Source organism: Panthera uncia (genome assembly GCF_023721935.1).
Source record: "Panthera uncia isolate 11264 chromosome E2 unlocalized genomic scaffold, Puncia_PCG_1.0 HiC_scaffold_19, whole genome shotgun sequence".
NCBI lineage: Eukaryota > Metazoa > Chordata > Mammalia > Carnivora > Felidae > Panthera > Panthera uncia.
The window spans coordinates 15,315,693-15,335,463 of NW_026057588.1; the positions used below are offsets into that span (position 1 = coordinate 15,315,693).

Genomic DNA, 19,771 nt, shown 5'->3' on the forward strand with positions numbered 1-19,771 from the left:
CCAATTCAATTTCTTTGCTGGTTGGACTACATTTAGTTTTGTAAGAATGTGTCAAACTGCCTTCCAAAGGGACTGTACTATTTTGCATTCCCATCAACAATGAAAGAGAGTTTCTGTTGCCCTACATTCTTGACACTATTTGGAGCTGTCAGTGTCTTGGATTTTAGTCATTCTAAGAGACCTGTAGTTACATCCCATGGTTCTTTAAAAATGTGATACCCTGGGGTGCCTGGGTGTCTCGGTCGGTTAAGCGGCCAACTTCGGCTCAGGTCATGATCTCACGGTCCGTGAGTTCGAGCCCCGCGTCGGGCTCTGTGCTGACTGCTCAGAGCCTGGAGCCTGTTTCAGATTCTGTGTCTCCCTCTCTCTCTGCCCCTCCCCTGTTCATGCTCTGTCTCTCTCTGTCTCAAAAATAAATAAACGTTAAAAAAAATTTAAAAAAAACAAATAAATAAAAATGTGATAACCTGATGACATATGACATCTGAATATCTTTTCATATACTTATTTGTCATGAGTTTATCTTCTCTAGTGAGGCATCGGTTCAGATCTCTTGGCCACATTTAAACTGGGTTCTTTTGTTATTGAGTTTCAAGAATTCTTTGTATATTTTATATATAAGTCCTTTACCAGGTACTGTCTTGCAAAGATTTTTCTCCCATTCTGTGATTTGCCTTTTCATTCTCATAACTGTCGTTCACTCAGAAGTTTTTAATTTTAATGAAAACCAACTGTATCTTTTGTGTTCATGATTATAGTTTTAGGTGTTTATATAAAAACTCATTCTGAGCCCCAAATCACCTAGATTTTCCCCTCTGTTATCTTCTGAAGTTTTATAATTTTCATTTTACATTAAGGACTATGATCTATTTTGAGTTAATTTCTGTGAAAACGTATGACATCAATATTGAGATTTTTTTTTAAGTGTGTATGTTCAGTTGTTCCAGCAACATTTGTGAAAAAGACTATCCTTTCTCCATTGGATTGCCTTTACTCCTTTGTCAAGGATCAGCTGAGTATATTTGTATAAGTCTGTTTCTGGGCTTTCTATTCAGTTCCATGGATGCATTTATTCTTTCACCAATAATACAATGCCACCCTGATTACTATAGCTTTATGGGAATTCTTGAAGTCAGGAAGTTAAGTTTGTCTCTCATTTCCTGCATACTACAGTCTTCTTTTTATTCTTTTCACTTCTTTTAGTTGACTTTTGTAGAGAAATATTTATATTCCTTTCTCATTCCTTTTATGTACAGTTGACCCTTGCACAATAAAGGGGCTTAAAGGTAACAAATACCCAGTCAAAAATCTGCATATGACTTTTGACACCCTCAAAACTTAACTAATAGCTCACTGTTAACCAAAAGCTTTAATGATAACATAAGCAGTTAATTAACACATATTTCATGTTATATGTATTATATACTCTATTCTTTGTTGTTTATTTATTTATTCTCAGAGAGAGAGGGAGAGAGAGCAAGAGCGGGTGAGGGGCAAAGAGAGACGGGGAGAGAGAATCCCAAGCAGGCTCCATGCTGTCAGTATGGAGCCCGACATGGGGCTTGATCCAACGAACGGTGAGATCATGACCTAAGCTGAAATCAAGAGCTGGACGCTCAACTGACTGAGGCCCCCAGGGGCCCCAATATACTCTATTCTTACAATAAAGTAAGCTAGTGAAAGAAAATTATTAAGAAAACCATAAGGGAAAGAAAATACATTTATGGTACTATACTGTAAAAACTACACATATAAATGGACCTGCACAGTTTAAACCCATGTTGTTCAAGTGTCAACTGGGTCTTCTTTTGTGTATGGCTATTTTCGTTGTTATTACTGGGGGAGGGTTACATTTAATGTCCTAAAGTTATAACTCTTTAATTTGAGTTTATACCAGCTTAATTTCAATAACATACACTTAATTTCAATAACACTACTCCTTTATGTCTCAGTCCCCACCCCCTGTGATTGTCAGTGTCACAAAATTACATCTTTATACATTTGTGCCAAAAAACAAACTCAGTCTCTTAAAGTATTAGTCACTCCAGTTAAGTAGAAAACAAGATTTGAAGCTACAAACCAAAGTTAACAATAATACTAGCTTTTAGACTAACATTGTGGGGTTTTGTTTGTTAACTTTATCAGTCTCTTATATCACACAGAAGACAAAAAGTAGTTACAAGCTATTGTTACAATAATAGCTTTTATAATTGCTCATCTATTTGCCTTTATTGAATTCTGTATTTCTCTATATGGCTTCTAGTTACTGTCTAGTGTCCTTTTATTTCACCTTGCAAGAATCCCTTAAACATTTCTTGCAGAGGAGGTAAGGTAAAGTGGTCACAAACTCCCTTGGCTTTTATCTAAAAATGTCTTAATTTATCCCTTTGAAACACAGTTTTCTTGGATATAGGATTCTTGGTTCACAGTTTTTGTCTTTTAGCACACTGTATATATATATATATATTGACCCACTACCTTCTGATCCCTAGTGTTTCTGAGGAGAAATCTGATCATCTTACTGAGGATCACTGTGTATAATTATTTGCTACTCTCTTGTTGCTTTCAAGATTGTCTTTGACTTTTGAAAGTTTGATTATAATGCATCTTGGTACAGATGCCTGAGTTCATCCTACTTTAGTTTGTTGAGCCTGTATGTTTATATTTACATCTTTCATAAAATTTGGGAAGTTTTTCAGCTATTGTTACTTCAAATGTTGTCTCTGCTCTTTCTGCGACTCCCAAAATACATGTTTAGCTGCTTGATGCTGTCCCATAGGTCCTATAGGCTCTGTTCACTTTTCTTCTACTTTTTTTTTTCTTTCTAATCCTCAGACTAGATACTTTCTATTGTCCTATCTTCAAGTTCACTGATTCTTTCTGCCTGCTCAAACCTGTCTTTGAATCCCTCTAGTGAATTTTTCATTTGGGTTCTTGTACTTTTTAGTTCCAGAACTACTTCTTGGCATCTTCTTAGGTTTTCTAGTTCTTTATTGGTTTTTGTTTTGTTCATATACAGTTTTAGTGACTTTATCCACATCTTCCTTTAGTTGTCTATCTTTAAGACAGTTGTTTTACAGTCTGTCTGGTATATATGCCATCAGGTCTTTTTCCAGAACAGTTTCTGTTGGTTTATTTTTTTCCTTTGAATGGGGCATATTTTCCTGTTTCTTTGTATGCCTTGCGATTTTTTGCCGCAATACTGGACATTTTATACAATTCTTTCTTTTATACGTTTATTTATTTTGAGAGAGAGAGAGAGAGAGAGAGAGAGAAAGAGAGAGAGAGAGAGAGAGAGAGGATGGGTGGGGTAGGGACAGAGAGAGAAGGAGAGAGAGAACTCTAAGCTTAGTACAGAGCCTGACACAGAGCTCAAACTCACCAACTGTGAGACCATGACCTGAGCCAAGATCAAGAGTTGAATTCTTACCCAACTGAACCACCCAGGTGCACCCATTTTATACAATTCTAAGTAATTCCAGAAATCAGATTCTCTCCCTCTCTCAGGGTTTGACAATTTATGTTACTATTGTTGTTTTGATTGTTGTAGGCTTCTGTGCTGAGGACCACATGCAGGTATAAACTTAAGGTCTTCTCCAATCTTTTCTGGGCTTTTCTCTGGGTAGACATGGTCACTTTCTAATTTTCTCTAGACATGCCACTGTTTTTGAATGTCCTAGTCTTTAATATCTGGCTCCCAAATGGGAAAGAAAAAAATGAACAAGGTGAAAAAATGGTGCTGGCCCTTCAAGCCGTCCCCTGGAAGTCACTTCAGCCAGAAGGGGAGGGACTTAGAGCAAATGGGGAGGTGCAACAATGGCCACTTCCACTTTGTCTACAACTCTGTGATCAGGACATTGTTAGGAAACATATTGGGGAAAGTCAATATTGTAGACTTGTCAATTTTCTCCCAAAATGATTTGTAGAGTCAATGCAATCTTAATCAAAATCCCAACACATTTGAAGGGAGAAGGCTGTCAACCTAATTAGAAAGACATAAGACCATGAATGGTCATAACATTCTTAAAGAGAAGATGAAAATATTTTAAAAGCAACTATAATTAAAAGCAACTATAATTAAAACTATGTGGTATTATCACAGGGCTTAAATATACAAAGTCCAGAAATATGCCCACATAAAAAAAGAAGTTATATTTGATAAAAGTAGCATTTCATGGGGAGAGAAAATAAACTTTACAATCAATCTTGCCAAGACAACTAGAAAAACTAGACCCCTATTTCACACACCATGAGAGAAGTCAACTATAGGTAGGATGAAAACCTCAATGTGAAAGGAAACATTAAAAATCTTTTTAAGGGGTGCCTGGGTGGCTCAGTCGGTTGAGGGTCCGACTTCAGCTTAGGTCATGATCTCAGGGTTCATGAGTTCAAGCCCTGCATTGGGCTATGTGCTGACAGCTCAGAGCCTGGAGCCTGCTTCAGATTCTGTGTCTCCCTCTCTCTCTGCTCCTCCCCTGCTCACACGCTGTCTCTCTCTCAAAAATAAATAAAGGTTAAATTTTTTTTTAATCTTTTTAAAAATAATTATATAGAAGAATATCTTAATGAATTAAAGGTATAGAAGGATATTTTTTAATAGCTCACAAAAAATATCCATCATAAAGGAAAAGATTGATAAATTCTACTACTTTAAAATTAGGAACTTTTATTCATCGAAAGATTCTAGAAAAAGGGTGAAAAGTCAAGGCACACAGCAGAAGATACCTGAAACACAAATATACTACCTATAAAAATAAAAAAACCCATCTAATCAGTAACAGAAAGATTAACAATCCAGTAGAAGAATAAGCCAAAAATAAGAACAGGAATCTACAAAAGAAAAGTTCCAAATGGCAATAAATATATTAAAAAACAGCCCATTAGCAACCATTAGTAATCAGGGAGATGGAAATAAAATTCTAATGACAGATACAAGCTGAGTAGATAGGCAAAAATTTTTAAATCTGACAATATTATGTGTGGTCAAGGACGTGGTGCAGATTCTCATATACTATTGATAGGGACTGGACACTGGTACAATTACTTCAGAACACAGTTTGGCAGTATCTAGTAAAATCAAAGATACACATATCTTTTGACCCAGCACCTTCACTCTTAGAATATCTATCTAAGATAGATATTCCAGAGAACCTCATGCTCAGGTATATGAGTAAACATATCAAGTGACATTTATAGCATCAATATTTATAAACAGCCCAAATTAGAAATGACCTACATTTTAGCCAAGAATATACTAAAAATTAGTAACCAAGAGTTAATTCTGGTATATTCAAACAGTGGAATTCTTATAAAAATGAATGAACTAGAGCTACCTTTGGATGACTCTCACAAATACAGTATTGAATAAAAGGAGCCTGACACAAAAGAATATGTACAATATGACCCCACTCACCTAAATCCTAAAATGGGCAAAACTAAACAATACATTTTAGACCTGTATACCTAAGTCACAAATATATATACTCATAGGGTGTTTCTGGAGTGATGGCAATGTTCTGTTTCTTGTCATGGGTGGTTGTTAATCAAACTGTACATATGTTTTATGTACTTTCCCATATATTTCACTATAAAAATAGGTTTTTCAAAGTTTATTTATTTATTTATTTTGAGAGAGAGAGAGAGAGAGAGAGAGAGAGAGCAAGCGTGTGTGCACATGCATGCAAGCAGGGAAGGGACAGAGAGAGGGGGAGAGAGAAAATCCCAAGCAGGGCTCTATCTCATGAACTGTGGTATCATGACCTGAGCCCAAATCAAGAGTTGGATGCTAAACCAACTGAACCACTCAGGCACCCTTAAAAATAGATTTAAAAAAATCATATGGCTGATAGTTTTACTTGTTCTAAATGTTAGCAATATTCCCTAAATAAAAATTCTATAAGTAAGAACACTGGATTCCCCTAATGCTCCCTGTGAGGGTCCAGGGCAAATTTGGAACCTGATGCTTATATTCTTCTCCTTTCAACTAAAACAGTTTGAGTTGGCCCAGTGTGGTAGAACAATAAGTGAAGGGATGCTAATCCATACAAAGAATTAGACTAAGAGATAACAAAACTATTAAATGAATCTGGCACCAATTAGAGATCAAAGGGATTATTCTATGTCTAAAGTATGAAATGTGTTATAATCTAATTTTTTTTTAATTTTTTTAATGTTTACTTATTTTTGAGACAGAGAGAGACAGAGCATGAACGGGGAGGGTCAGAGAGAGAGGAAGACACAGAATCTGAAACAGGCTCCAGTCTCTGAGCTGTCAGCACAGAGCCCAATGCAGGGCTTGAACTCACGGACCTCGAGATCATGACCCGAGCTGATGTCGGACGCTTAACCAACTGAGCCACCCAGGTGCCCCACAATCTAATTTTTTAAAATAAGCCATTTCTAGTTCACATAGCCTGGGGGTCAGACTGCAGGTCTCCTTGCAGTGGCGGCATCTCCAGAGCAGAGTAGGAACTGCGGCAGCTGGAGTCATGGCAGGACAAGTGTTTAGAAAGTTTCTTCCCCTTTTGACCGAGTTTTAGTTGAAAAGAGTTGCAGCCAAAACTGTAATCAAAGGTGGTATTATGCTTCCAGAAAAATCTCAAGGAAAAGTTTTGCAAGCAACAGTAGTAGCTGTTGGATCAGGCTCTAAAGAAAGGGTGGAGAGATTCAACCAGTGTGAAAGTTGGAGATAAAGTTCTTCTCCCAGAATATGAAGCACCAAAGTAGTTCTAGATGACAAGGATTATTTCTTATTTAGAGATGGTGACATTCTTGGAAAGTATGTGAACTGAAATAAATCATTATTGGAATGGCATAAAGTGAAGGCACCCATTCCAGTGAAGCTGTGAAATCTTTCATGTAAATAATTTTCATGTCTCTTTTTTATAATAAACTAATGGTGTCCAAAAATAAATAAAATAAGCAATTTCTGGGGCATGCTATAAAACTGTCCAGGGAGGAAGAGAAAAGGCACTCAGCAATGGCTATAACTGTAGCTGAAGAGGCAAGGGAGAATGGGAGGTAAGGAAGTATAGGTAATTCATGGCCATCAAGGAGAGCAGAGTAAAGGAATGGAAAATGTAACATCAAGCACAATTTTTTAAAAATATGGAAGACATTACACTATGTGGGTTGAAGTGGTAGTATTAGAGTAAGTCAGTTGAAAAGTTTAAAAATAGCTGTCAGAGAGAGTGAATGTTTGAAACAGATTTTGGGCTGGTAACTACAAGGTTTATGTATCAGGGTGTGAATAAATGAAGGAATTTGGAAGAGAAAGATAATTTGAAATGAGATTAAGGAATTGAGAATTAAGATGTATTATTATAAGGATGCTGAGATCACCAACAATGGTGACAGGTGTAGTGGAGGAGAGAAAGTTAGTGGGCAAAGTGTTTTGATCTTTAGTCTACTCAAGGAGAGGAAATTGGTAAATAATAGAACAAGAATACCTGGTGGGTGGTTCAGTCTTTAAAGTGCTTTAAAGGAGCTGGGGGCTTTGATAATGGAAAATAATGGACTGTGAGGGAAGACAAAACAAGAACAAAGACAAAGCAAGTGCTTTAAGGGAAAGCTGTATATTCATGGCATGGCTAAAGTGTTCATTTGAAGACAAAAGGTGAAAGGAATATTAAAACACGCTGAGGATAATATGGGATATTTCTTATAAAGTTTCAAACAGTAAGGTGGAAAAGATTTGGGTGTTAAGAAAAGAGTGGGGAATGAAATCCAATTGGGAGACATATAGATCTGGATGAGATAAGAGTTCAGCTGATGATTGATGCCCTGGAAAGACTGGACTTCTGGACCTGAGTGAAGTAACTGAAGATGTAAGACAAATTGGAATTGGTCCTAAATAACCTCTTAGGAGAAGGTGGATAATTTTGCTAATGGAAATTGGTTTCTATGAAGACAGTTCTAGTGGTAAGAAAAATATTGCCATGTTAGTATAGGAAGTGATCTTGTTTCCCTTAAATTCTGCTGGAGGCCTGTATGGAGGGGATAATTTTCTTAAGAGCACATGAGATTTTTTTTTTAATATGAAATTTATTGTCAAATTGGTTTCCATACAACACCCAGAAGAGCACATGAAATTTTGAAGGTTCACTTAAGTCAGAGGCACATAGAGCTCTGCAGATCTCCTTTACAGACAACAATGTATGGTGTTGCAGCCAAAGAGTTATGATCTTACTAGGATTACTATATTATAGAATTATAGCTTGGAAATTACCGTAAGAAAATCTGAAAGATCATTACTGAGAATGAGGTCAGGAAAGAATTCTCAGGATATAATGATATATAGGTTGAACCTAAAGAAGCATAGGAGTTAGGTGAGCAGAGTGAGTGATGTAAAGAGGTAGAGCACAGACACTAGATACATAGATACTAGATGTATCTGAGATAATGAATGAAGGCTACTGTGGCTGGAGTCTAATGAGAAAGGGGACAGGTAGCTAAGGAAGGGTTGTAAAACCTTTCAGGAGCTAGACTAGGTAGGGCTTTCTAGTTTTGATTTTATCGTTATGTGATCTGATTTATATTTTTTAAAAACATTACTCTCTTGTGTCAAAACCATTTAGAAGGGTAGTGCAATACCCCAAATTAGAGACACTATAGGTTTAAAGTGTTGCTAGTGGATATTGTGAGAGCACACAGAATCAAGAGATATTTAGTTAGAAGAAATCTTCAGGAAAAACTTGATTGTATGGTAGTCACAACATAGAGTAGCCCCTAGAATGTTTTCTAGCCTTCTGACAGGAGCTATTCACAAACTTCTACTTTGAAATCTTCTGTCTGCACTTCAAAATGCAGCAGTGTAGTTTTTTCATTTCTCCTAATTTTCCTTCCACAAAAATGATCTCTTATTGAGAACTTAGTATAATGTAATTGTATTCAGTATTCCAAATCTTCTCAACAATCTTATCAGTCTGGTAAAGTAATGTGCTTAAGACAAAAGCTGGCATTAAAACCATGGTCTAAGTGATTCCAGTTCTTCCAATCATTCCCTATACTAAATTCCCTCCCATTTCCCTTCTCTTCCCTTCTATCTGAACCAATCTACAGCTTTCTTTTCCCTCATTACCAAATCCAGTGATCAATTCTGAGTCCTCAACTTACTCATGTTCCCCGATATGAAAGATGCTGCCCTTTCGTAAATACCTTTTTCCACTTGGCTTCTGAGATACCACATTTTCTTTATTTTCCTATTAGCTCACTAGCTATTCCTTCTCAGTCTCCTTTGCAGAATCTTCCCCTTCTTTCTAACTAAAATACAGAGTGGATTAGGGTTTTTCTCTTTTTTAACTGTTATATAACTTCATAAATTATTTCTTCTAAGTTTTAAATTCTATTTATATGTATATTATTTCTTTCCAGGTCATTTCTTGATTTCTTCCGATTTCTAATAGATATCCCTAAAGTATCATGAACAAAACAGAACTCTTGAATACCTGTCTTTCCTAACAAAGAAAAAGATATTCAGTTGCTCAGGCATAAATCTAAGAAGTTATTCTGGATTTCTCTTTCATCATATACCACTTCCAATTAATTAGCAAGAGGTACTACCTTTAAAATCTGATCAGAATCTGGGGTGCCTGGGTGGCCCAGTCGGTTAAGCGTCCGACTTTGGCTCAGGTCATGATGTTGCAGTTCTTGGGTTCAAGCCCCATGTCAGCTCTGTACTCACAGCTCAAAGCCTGGAGCCTCCTTCTGATTCTGTGTCTCCCTCTTTCTCTGCCCCTCTCAGCTAATTCGCTCTTTCTCTCTCTCTCTCTCTCAAAAATGAATGAACATTAAAGAAAAATTTTTTAAAAATCTGATCTGAATCTGACTCTTTCATGTCACCTTTACTTATAAGCTACTGCCCTCATCTAAACCACCATAATTTCTAATGTGGACTAAAAACGGCTTTCCAACTGGTCTTCCTGCTTCACTCTTGCTCCCATTTTATTTCCTATACAGTATCCAGAGTAGTCTTTGAAAATAACAAGTTCAGTCACATAACTCCCCTGCTCGAAATAATTCTTATCGTACTTTCAACATAATCCCAATTCTCCATCATGGCATACAAGTCCCTGCATGACCCAGCCCCACCTCCTCTCTCAGCTCATTTTCAATGTTTATGCTCCCTCACTCATCCCAGCCACACCTGTTTATCTGCTGATCCTTAAAAGCATCAAACTCATTCCTACCTCAGTTCCTTTGCAATTGCTAGTCTCTCTGCCTTACACACTCTTCTCTCAGAATTTGCACGACTTACTCCAGCACTTTAGTCATTTCTCTCCTCAAATGTCAGCATCTCAGAGGGCCATCCCTGACCACCCTCTATAAAACACCTCCTCCCATTACACCATTATTCTCCTCTGCTTTTTGTTTTACTTCATAACACTTATCACTCCTTCCTTCTACATTCTTATTTGTAACTATCTCTTCTGCTAGGAAAGAACAGATCTTTCCTAGGGATGGGGATAGGGAGTTTTTCTTGTTCACTCAAAACTTAGACCATAGAGGGTATTTTAAAAAAATATTTGTTAGATAAAGGCTCATACAGGTTTCACTGGATCAAAAATACAGGTAAAATTGTTATCACAGGAGAAGAAGGAAGGCTTTTCCCTGTTTGAAAATATAGGTGAATATGAAAGAAAAGCAAGGAAGTGGTAATTCGGGTAAAAAAAGGGGTTTCCTTTGGTAACTGATGCTAAAACAGTTTTACCTTCCAGCGTTCAAGCTTTTACTCCACATGCCTTGGTTTGATCTTTGAGGAGAACTGTTCAGCTAATATCTCAAAGTTGTAGCCAATGAATTAAGCGATTTGACTGTTCTCCACAATGGCCTCCCCTTGTTTGACCATCTCTTACTCACCTGAACTCTGACTTCTTGTCACATCCTGTACAACCTTCCAGGGCTCTTTCCCTTGTTTCAATAAGGAAAGTACATCTGTCTTAGAAATGGAAAATCCTGCTTATAAGAATGGAAATAGATATGGTTATACTCTGCTCATCCAAAATAAAATTGAACCCTTGTTCATAAAGGAAGAACGTCTGAAGAATACAGAAAGATTCACAAGAAGATTATCTGAAGAATAGAGATGATTAAGGTACTCAATGGAGCTGCCCATTTTAAAGTCTATAAGCAATAAATTACTTAGTTGGGAACAGGGATCTGAAATTCATCTAGGTACTTAAGACATTTCCTGAATTTCACAAAGATTGAAGTTGAATTATTGGGACCAAACTTACCCAGTGAGACCAGATTGTTATAGTTTTCCAACATCACATCTCTGTACAAATCCTTCTGTTCCAAGTCCAGGCATTCCCACTCCTCCTGAGAGAAGTCTATGGCCACATCCTTGAACAACACCAACCTCTGAAATGACAAGTCCAAGTGTTAATGGCAAAATAAAGAAAGTTTTTTTAGAAGTAATTGAGAGGAACACACACACACACACACACACACACACACACACACACAAGTAATGAGAGGAAGAGAAAATCAGTGTGGGTAAGTAATAGAAAGGAAGTGAGTGTGAAATACAGAGTATTTCAACAATTCTGAACATTCCTATTACTTACTCTTATTCATAGCCTCTTGGGAATAGCAATGGGAATGAACAAAACCCAGGTAAGTACAGTTTTCTGATTAAATAGAATAATGTATGCTAGCACATAACACATGCAAATCCTCGAATAAACTCAAAGTTCCTTCCTCCCCTTTCCCTTTAAAGAATGAAAACAGAAAGAAAAGAAGAGAGGGAAAAAGAGAGGGCTGGAAGGAGAGGAGGAGGAAGACAAAAGAAAAAATAAACCTGATGGGCACATTCCAAAATGTCTTTTAAAATGTTTACCTTAGAAAATAAGATTTATATATAATTTCAGAATTTCTAAGTCAAGTTTCAGAATAATTTCGTAATAATATTCTTTCTTCCTAGCCCTGGAAAATCCTTTCATAGATAACATTTTTAGACTATGTAATATTCCATATTAAGATTGTCATCATTTTCATATTTTGCAGTAGTTTGCACTCTTCCTCTAACGATCTTCACAGCTCTGTTTCTGAAATTCTCAATCATTTAATCATCTGGCTGATCATATTTACCACTTATCATTGCTCACTGTACACTTCTGCTTATTATGAGCAACAGAAAGCTAATGAAAGATGAGCTACACTCACACAGATGTGGCCCTTGGCTTCTACATACTATTTAATTCAAAATGGACCCTGTCAATGGTATTAATCACTGAAGTATTCCCTTACACAATTCTCTCTCTGTCCTCAATCCTACATTTGATCACATTACCAATCTTAAAATCACAGATTAGAACTCACCACATTCTGAGACTAACACCAATTTCCGTCTTAATCAGAACATTCAGGTCAATGAGAAAGACCAAATTTTTCATGTGTAGTACCATCTCATCAAACCACATCCTGACTGGAGAGGTTTTATGCTTTCCTCAAATACATTTCCTGATTTGCAAATGTATCCCTAAAATATTGTTAGAGAAGTGGGGGGCAATTGAGAAACACCTGGGACCCATTCTCATCATTCACTAGAAGGGGAGTGAGCAGGAGAGCACTCAGTAAAGCAGAAAGTCTGGAGATAAGGATACTGAATATTCATATCCCAAAAAACAGTGATTGTTTGATATAAAGGGGAAGAAGAAACATGAACTCACACAAGGCATGGCTTAGAATTTCAATTTATGAGTCCTCCTCTGGCTTCTTCTCATGGAGAAGTGCAGTCCTGAGAAGACAGGGGAGGGGAAAGGAAACCATGAAAAGAGGCCTACTTCTAAATGACTAAGTGAAGTATTTCTTCCCCTTTTCATGGCACCTGGTCCCTTCCACACCCCAACTTATATACTGAGAAGATCTTCAGAAGTTTTTTTGTTTTTTTATAAATATGAAATTTATTGTCAAATTGGTTTCCATGCAACACCCAGTGCTCATCCCAACAGGTGCCCTCCTCAATACCCATCACCCACCCTCCCCTGCATCCCACTCCCCATCAACCCTCAGTTTGTTCTCAGTTTTTAAGAGTCTATTATGTTTTGGCTCCCTCCTTCTCTAACCTCTTTTTTTTTTTCTTCCCCTCCCCCATGGTCTTCTGTTAAGTTTCTCAGGATCCACATAAGAGTGAAAACATATGGTATCTGTCTTTCTCCGTATGACTTATTTCACTTAGCCTAACACTCTCCAGTTCCATCCACGTTGCTACAAGAGGCCATATTTCATTCTTTCTCATTGCCACGTAGTATTCCATTGTGTATCTAAACCACAATTCTTTATCCATTCATCAGTTGATGGACATTTAGGCTCTTTCCATAAAAAGATCTTCAGAAGTTTAAACAATCTCATCCCTTCCCTAATTCCAGATAAAAGAAATGTAGAAGAATTAATTTATGCTAAGGCAGTATCCAATCCCCATGATGTTGTTAGGGTTCTCTGACCTGGCCTGAATGGCTCATCTTTTACAGCCTAGGGAACCCTGATGCAAATTTATCTAAGTAGTACCCACCTGAAGGACACTGATGGGGCCCTCAGGCCTGGAAATGGTGATCTTTGTAGGCCAATTCCTTGAAAAAACACTTTCCACGACTAAGATCTGCCTCTTCCCCCCAGGTCTCAACACACTAAATACATCAGGTGCTTCCCTGGCGCATTCTCACATTCATGTGCAAGAAGCATTCTGAATCCAAAGCATAGGTTTCATCCAGGCCACAGAAAGTGACATTACCCTCACCCAGTAACCAAGGAACAAATCCAAAGCATTCTCTAGCAGAAAACAACAGCCTGTTGCATGGAATCATGGCCTTAGCTGAACTCAGGAATTCTGGGGGCAGCAGCTCTCTGTTATCCTGCCTAACATCATCCTGTCTCCCAATGTCAGACTAAAGATGGTTTGAAAAAGTACCTGTACAACAAATAATTTCATCAAGCGCAAAGTATGTGCTCAATGCCTTATACACATTAACACTTAATTGATCAGCAAACAGGTCTGTGAATTTAACCACCACTACAACCATTCTCCACCCCTATTAGGTCGAACATCTTTCTTGTATTAGTTTCTTTTTCTAACAGCTTTATTGATATATAATTCACATTTCATAAACTCATCCCTTTTTTAAAAAATTTTATTTGTTTTGAGAGAGAGCAAGTGGGAAAGGGGCAGAGAGAAGGAGAGAGAGATTGTCAAGCAGGCTCTGCTCTGACAGCATGCTCGAACCCACTAACTGTGAGATCATGACCTGAGTTGAAATCAAGAGTTGGACACTTAACTGAATGAGCCATCCAGGTGCCCCATAAATTCATCTTTTTAAAAATATAAGCTATAGGTTTTTATTATATTCACAGAGGTGTGCAATCATTACCACTATCTGATTTTAGAGCATTTCATTATCCAAAAACAAAACCCATATGCATTAGCAATTACTTCCATTCTCATTTCCCCAGACCCTGACAACAACTAATCTATTCTGTCTATAAAATTGCCTATTCTAGATAGACATTTTGTATAAATTAAATTATATAATATGTGGTCTATTCTGGCTGGCTTCTTTCATATTATACATAGTATAATGTTTCAAGGTTCATTTATGTTTAGCATGGATGGGTACTTCATACCTGTATATTGCCAAACATTCCGTTGTATGGATACATCTTTTTTCCCCATTCATTAGTTGATGGACATTGCATTGTTTTCACTTTTGTTACTATAAATAATGCTATTAAGAACATTCAGGCACATGTTTCTGTGTGGAACACATTTCATTTCTCTTAGATATATACACTTAGGAGTGGATTTGCTGGGTCATATTGTAACTGGTAACTCTATGTTTAACATCTTCAGGAACTGCTAAACTCTGTTCCAAAACAACTGCATCATCTTTCGATTCTGACAAAAATATGTCAAGGTTCCAATTTTTCCACATCATCACCACCATTTGAGGTTATAGCCATTCTTATGAATTTGAAACAGTATGTCATTTTGATTTTGATGTGCATTTCCCGAATGATAATGAACACCTTTATGTGTATATTGACCATTTCTATTCCTTCTTCAGAAAAATATGTATTCAAATTCTATGCTCATTTAAAAAATCTGATTGTCTTTTTATTGTTGCTCTGTAATAATTTCTCATATATTTTAAGATACAATGTTTTAATGAACATATAATGTGCACATTTTGGGCACCTTTTGTGGGCTATATTTTCACTTATTTCATGGTGTCTTTTGAAGATCAAAAGTTTTTAACTTTGATTAAGTCCAATTTATGTTATTTTTTCTCCTTTGGTTGTTTGTGCTTTTGGTGTCACATGAAAGAAACCATTGTCTAACCTAAGCAACAGAGATCTCCTTTGTTTTCTTCTAAGAGTTTTAAGGTTTTAGCTTGTTTCCTTTTTAAGCTTTTATTTAAATTCCAGTTAGGTAACACACAGGGTAGTATCAGTTGCAGATACAGAATTCAGTCATTCATAACTTATATACAACAGCCGGTGTGCATCACAACAAGTGCCCAAAACACCCATCACCCATTTACCCATCCCCCAATCTACCACCCCTATAGTAACCCTCAGTTTGTTCTCTATTGTTAACAGTCTGTTTTCTGATTAGCCTTTTTTCTTTTATACCCTATGTTCATCTGTTTTCTTAAAGTCCACATATAAGTCAAATCATATGGCATTTGTCTTTCTCAGACTTACTTCGCTTAGTATGATACATTCTAGCTGCATCCATGTTGTTGCAAAAGGAAACATCCCATTCTTTTTTATGGCCGAGTAATATTCCATTGTATACATACACCACTTCTTTATCCATTCATCAGTGAATAGTCATTTGGGCTCTTTCCATAATTTGGTTAACGTTGATAATGCTGCTATAAACATTAGGATGCATGCATCCCTTCGAATCAGTATTTTTCTATACTTTGAGTAAATATCTAGTAGTGTACTGCTGGATGATGGTAGGGAAGTTCTATTTTTAACTTTTTGAGGAACCTCTACACTGTTTTCCAGAGTGTCTGGCCCAGTTTGCATTCTCACCAACGAGAGTTCCCCTTTCTCTGCATCCTCGCCAACACCTGTTGTTTCCTGTGTTGTTGACTTTAGCCATTATGACAGATGTGAGGTGATATCTCATTATACTTCAGGTTTGTATTTCCTTAATGATCAATGATGTTGAGCACCTTTACACGTGTCTGCTAGCCATTTGTATCTCTTTGGAAAAACGTCTATTCATGTCTTCTGCCCATTTCTTAACAGGATTTTTTTTTGGGGGGGGGTGTTGAGTTTGATAAGTTCTTTATGGATTTTGGATACTAAACCCTTATCAAATATGTCATTTATAAGTATCATCTCCCATTCCTAAGCTTGCCTTTCAATTTTGTTAATTGTTTCCTTCACTGTGTAGAAGCTTCTTATTTTGATGAAGTCCCGATAGTTTGTTTCCCTTGCCTCAGGAGACATATCTAAGGAAGAAGTTGCCATGGCCAACATCAAAGAGGTTACTGCCTGTATTCTCCTCCAGGATTTTGATGCTTTCCTGTTCCACATTTATGTCTTCCATCCACTTGAATTTATTTTTGTGTATGGTATAAAAAGTGGTCTGGTTTCATTCTTCTGCATGTTGGCATCCAGTTTTTCCAAAACCATTTGGTGAAGAGACTTTTTTCCATTGGATATTCTTTCTTGCTTTGTTAAAGGTTAATTGACCATATAGTTGTGGGTTCATTTCTGGTTTTTCTACTCTGTTCCATTGATCTATGTGTCTGTTTTTGTGCCAATATCACACTGTCTTGATCACTACAGCTTAGTGATAGGGTTTTCTTAGTTTATTTATTTAAGACAGAGTGAGCAACAGAGTGAGCAACAAAGAGAGCGCACATGAGCATGAGTAGGGGAGAGGCAGACAGAGAGAAAGAGAGAAAGAGAGAAAGAGGGAGAGGAGAATCCCAAGCAGGCTCCACACTGTCAGTGCAGAGCCTGATGCAGGGCTTGAACTCACATTCAAGAGTCAGATGCTTAATTGACTGAGCCACCCAGGCACCCCTGTAATATAATTTGAAGTCTTGAGTTGTGATGCCTCCAGCTTTGCTTTTCTTTTTCAAGATTGCTTTGGCTATTTGGGATCTTTTGTGGTTCCACACAAATTTTAGGATTGTTTGTTCTAGCTCTGTGAAAAATGCTGGTGATATTTTAATAGGGATTGCATTAAAGGTGTAGATTGCTTTGGATATTATGGTGATTTTAACAATATTTGTTCTTCCAATACATGAATACGGCATGTTTTTCCATTTCTTTGCATCATCTTCAATTTCTTTCATCAGTGTTCTATAGTTTTCAGAGTATAGACCATTTACTTCGTTTAGGTTTATTCCTAGGTATCTTATGGGTTTTGGTCCAATTATAAATTGGATCAATTTAATGATATCTCTCTCTGCTACTTCATTATTGGTATGAAAATGCAACAGATTTCTGTACATTGATTTTGTATCCTGCAACTTTGCTGAACTCGTATAACAGTTCTAGCAATTTTTTGTGTGTGGAATCTTTTGGGTGTTCTACATAGAGTATCATGTCATCTGCAAATAGGGAAAGTTTTACTTCTTCCTTGCTGATATGGATCTTTTATTTCCTTTTGTTGTCTGATTTCTGGGGTTAGGACTTCCAGTACTATGTTAAATAACAGTAGTGAGAGTGGACATCCCTACCTTGTTCATGACCATAGAGGAAAAGCTCTCAGTTTTTCCCCATTGAGGATGAGGACTCTGTGTCCCACACATAGTGTAAAACCCTGAAACCTGGGTTAAATTACTGAAAATTACTAGTAAAACAGGGCAGTTTTATCCTTGACACTGTCAAGAAACCACAGTTAGGGGTTCCAGTCCAAGATGGCAAGGTAGGAAGAAGACCCTGAACTCATCCCTTCCACAGAATACACCCAATTACACCTATCATAGAGCAATTCCTCCTGAAGAAGACCTGAGAAACAACTAAACAGATTCTGTACAACAAAATACAGAGAGAACAGCACAAGAGAATAAGATAGATAGAGACATGGTGACAAAGGGAACCCCCACCCCTGATGCTGTGAACTGCAGTGGGAAGGGATAACACTGAAGGGCCTGTGAACAGATTCATCTGACCTTGCGCACAGGATAATCCAACTGCAGTTTAAGAGAAATGCTGTACTTGTTTTGGCAGCACATATACTAAAATTGGAATGATATAGAGAAGATTCAAATGGCCCCCACACAAGGATGATGTGAAGTTTCTATATTTTTAGTCTTGTTTCCTCTACTAAATTTACTGCAGTGGGAAACAAGAGCTATATCAATAAATGCCATCTGGTCACTGTGAAAAAAAAAATAATAAAAAATAGAAGAGTAATGGGGCACCTGGGTGGCTCAGTCAGTTGAGCGTCCAATTTCGGCTCAGGTCGTGATCTTGCGGCTTGTGAGTTCAAGCTCCACATTGGGCTCTGTGCTGGAAGTTCAGAGCCTGGAGCCTGCTTTGGATTCTGTGTCTCCCTCTCTCTGCCCCTCCCCTGCTTACACTCCGTCTCTCTCTCTCAAAAATAAATAAACTTAAAAATAATAATAATAAAAAAATAAAACTAAAAGAGTAACTACTTTATAAAAGCAAGCCCCAGAACACCAACAAATGGTGGAAAATCTTCTGGAACTCTCTCTGGGTCAAAGGGACTGGAAAGCAATAGGGTTTACACTCCCCTATCCACCTTGAAAAACTGGAGGAGGGTCCAGACACCAGAGCCAGCCTCCTTCAGTGAGCCCTGGGTGCCCTAGTCCACACCAGCCCCAGTTGTACTGGGGCACAGGGGGGAAAAAGCCTGGTTTAAAAGAACTAGCAAATAAAAAGTCCAGCCTTAAAATTATGCCAAAAGGCAAGGATGCTGCTGGAACTGTCCCCACGTGGGAGGAGCTAATGGACAGTCTAAGTGCCCTACCTGCCTGCCACCTCAGTAAGCCCTAGGTCCCTAGCCCACACCGGCCCCAGCCATTCCACCAAGGTGGCCACAGAGTAATGCACACTAGGACACCAGTTAGTGCTCCCTACAGCTCCAGCCTTCATGCCAAGGTGACACAGCAGGCCCACACCACTTTTGCCTCAGATGGCTTACCTACAGCATCCCCAGGGCAGAGAGCTCTGGAAACTCCTACCTGAGTTCGCTTTAGATTCGGCCAACCTGCCAGGGTGCCCCCTGCATAGTGTACCCTGGGAACTCCTGGCCCATGCCTGCATTGGTTCCCACCACTGTGCCAGGGCAAACCCTGTGCTGCATACAGTGAGACACCCTAGCTTGCACCTAATTCAGGTTCAGTTATCCTGCCAGGTTGTCCTTAGTATGGAGAACCCTGGGACACTCCAACTTGTGGCCACATCAGCTTCCAATGCTCTACCAGGACACATTTTGCATGGAAAGCCCAAAGACCCCATTGGGCTATGACTTGCCTTAACTCCAGCTACCCCTCTGGGGCACAGTCTGTACAGAGTCCTGGAACACCCTGGTTTACACCCACATCAGCTTCAGCTATCCTGCCAGTATACCCTCTGCACAGAGCCCAGGGACCTCCCAGCCCACACACTGTCTCAGCTCCAGCTGCCCCACCAGGGCACCCCCAGCCCAGAGCACACTGGGATTTACTAGCCTGAACCCATTTCAGTTTTAGTTGACCTGCCAGGACGCCCTCAGTGCTTAGAACCCTGAGAACATCTGGGCTGCACCCACTTTAGCCTTAACTGTCCTGCCAGGGTG

The 19,771-nt window shown here is 38.2% G+C and overlaps 1 protein-coding gene, 1 non-coding gene and 1 pseudogene across 4 annotated transcripts in view; 2 read left to right on the forward strand and 1 right to left on the reverse strand.

Annotated features, from left to right (window-relative positions):
* LOC125915975 (zinc finger protein 420) overlaps positions 1-19,771 on the reverse strand; it is a 421,195-nt gene that overhangs the window by 68,767 nt on the left and 332,657 nt on the right. The window contains exons 2-4 of one of the 3 annotated variants that reach the window (XM_049622087.1): positions 12,672-12,739; positions 11,235-11,361; positions 10,858-10,956 (exon numbers count right to left, since the gene is read on the reverse strand). The exons of 1 other annotated variant lie outside the window; for it this stretch is intronic. In XM_049622087.1, the coding sequence (XP_049478044.1) occupies positions 10,858-10,956; positions 11,235-11,361; positions 12,672-12,680 (235 nt within the window). In that variant the 5' untranslated portion in view covers positions 12,681-12,739. The remainder of the gene's footprint in view (positions 1-10,857; positions 10,957-11,234; positions 11,362-12,671; positions 12,740-19,771) is intronic. One more of the 3 variants, XM_049622086.1, reaches the window with a different exon arrangement.
* LOC125916002 (10 kDa heat shock protein, mitochondrial-like) lies at positions 6,327-6,940 on the forward strand (annotated as a pseudogene).
* LOC125916223 (U6 spliceosomal RNA) lies at positions 18,183-18,289 on the forward strand. Its single transcript, XR_007455840.1, has one exon. It is a non-coding gene; the product is annotated as a U6 spliceosomal RNA (small nuclear RNA).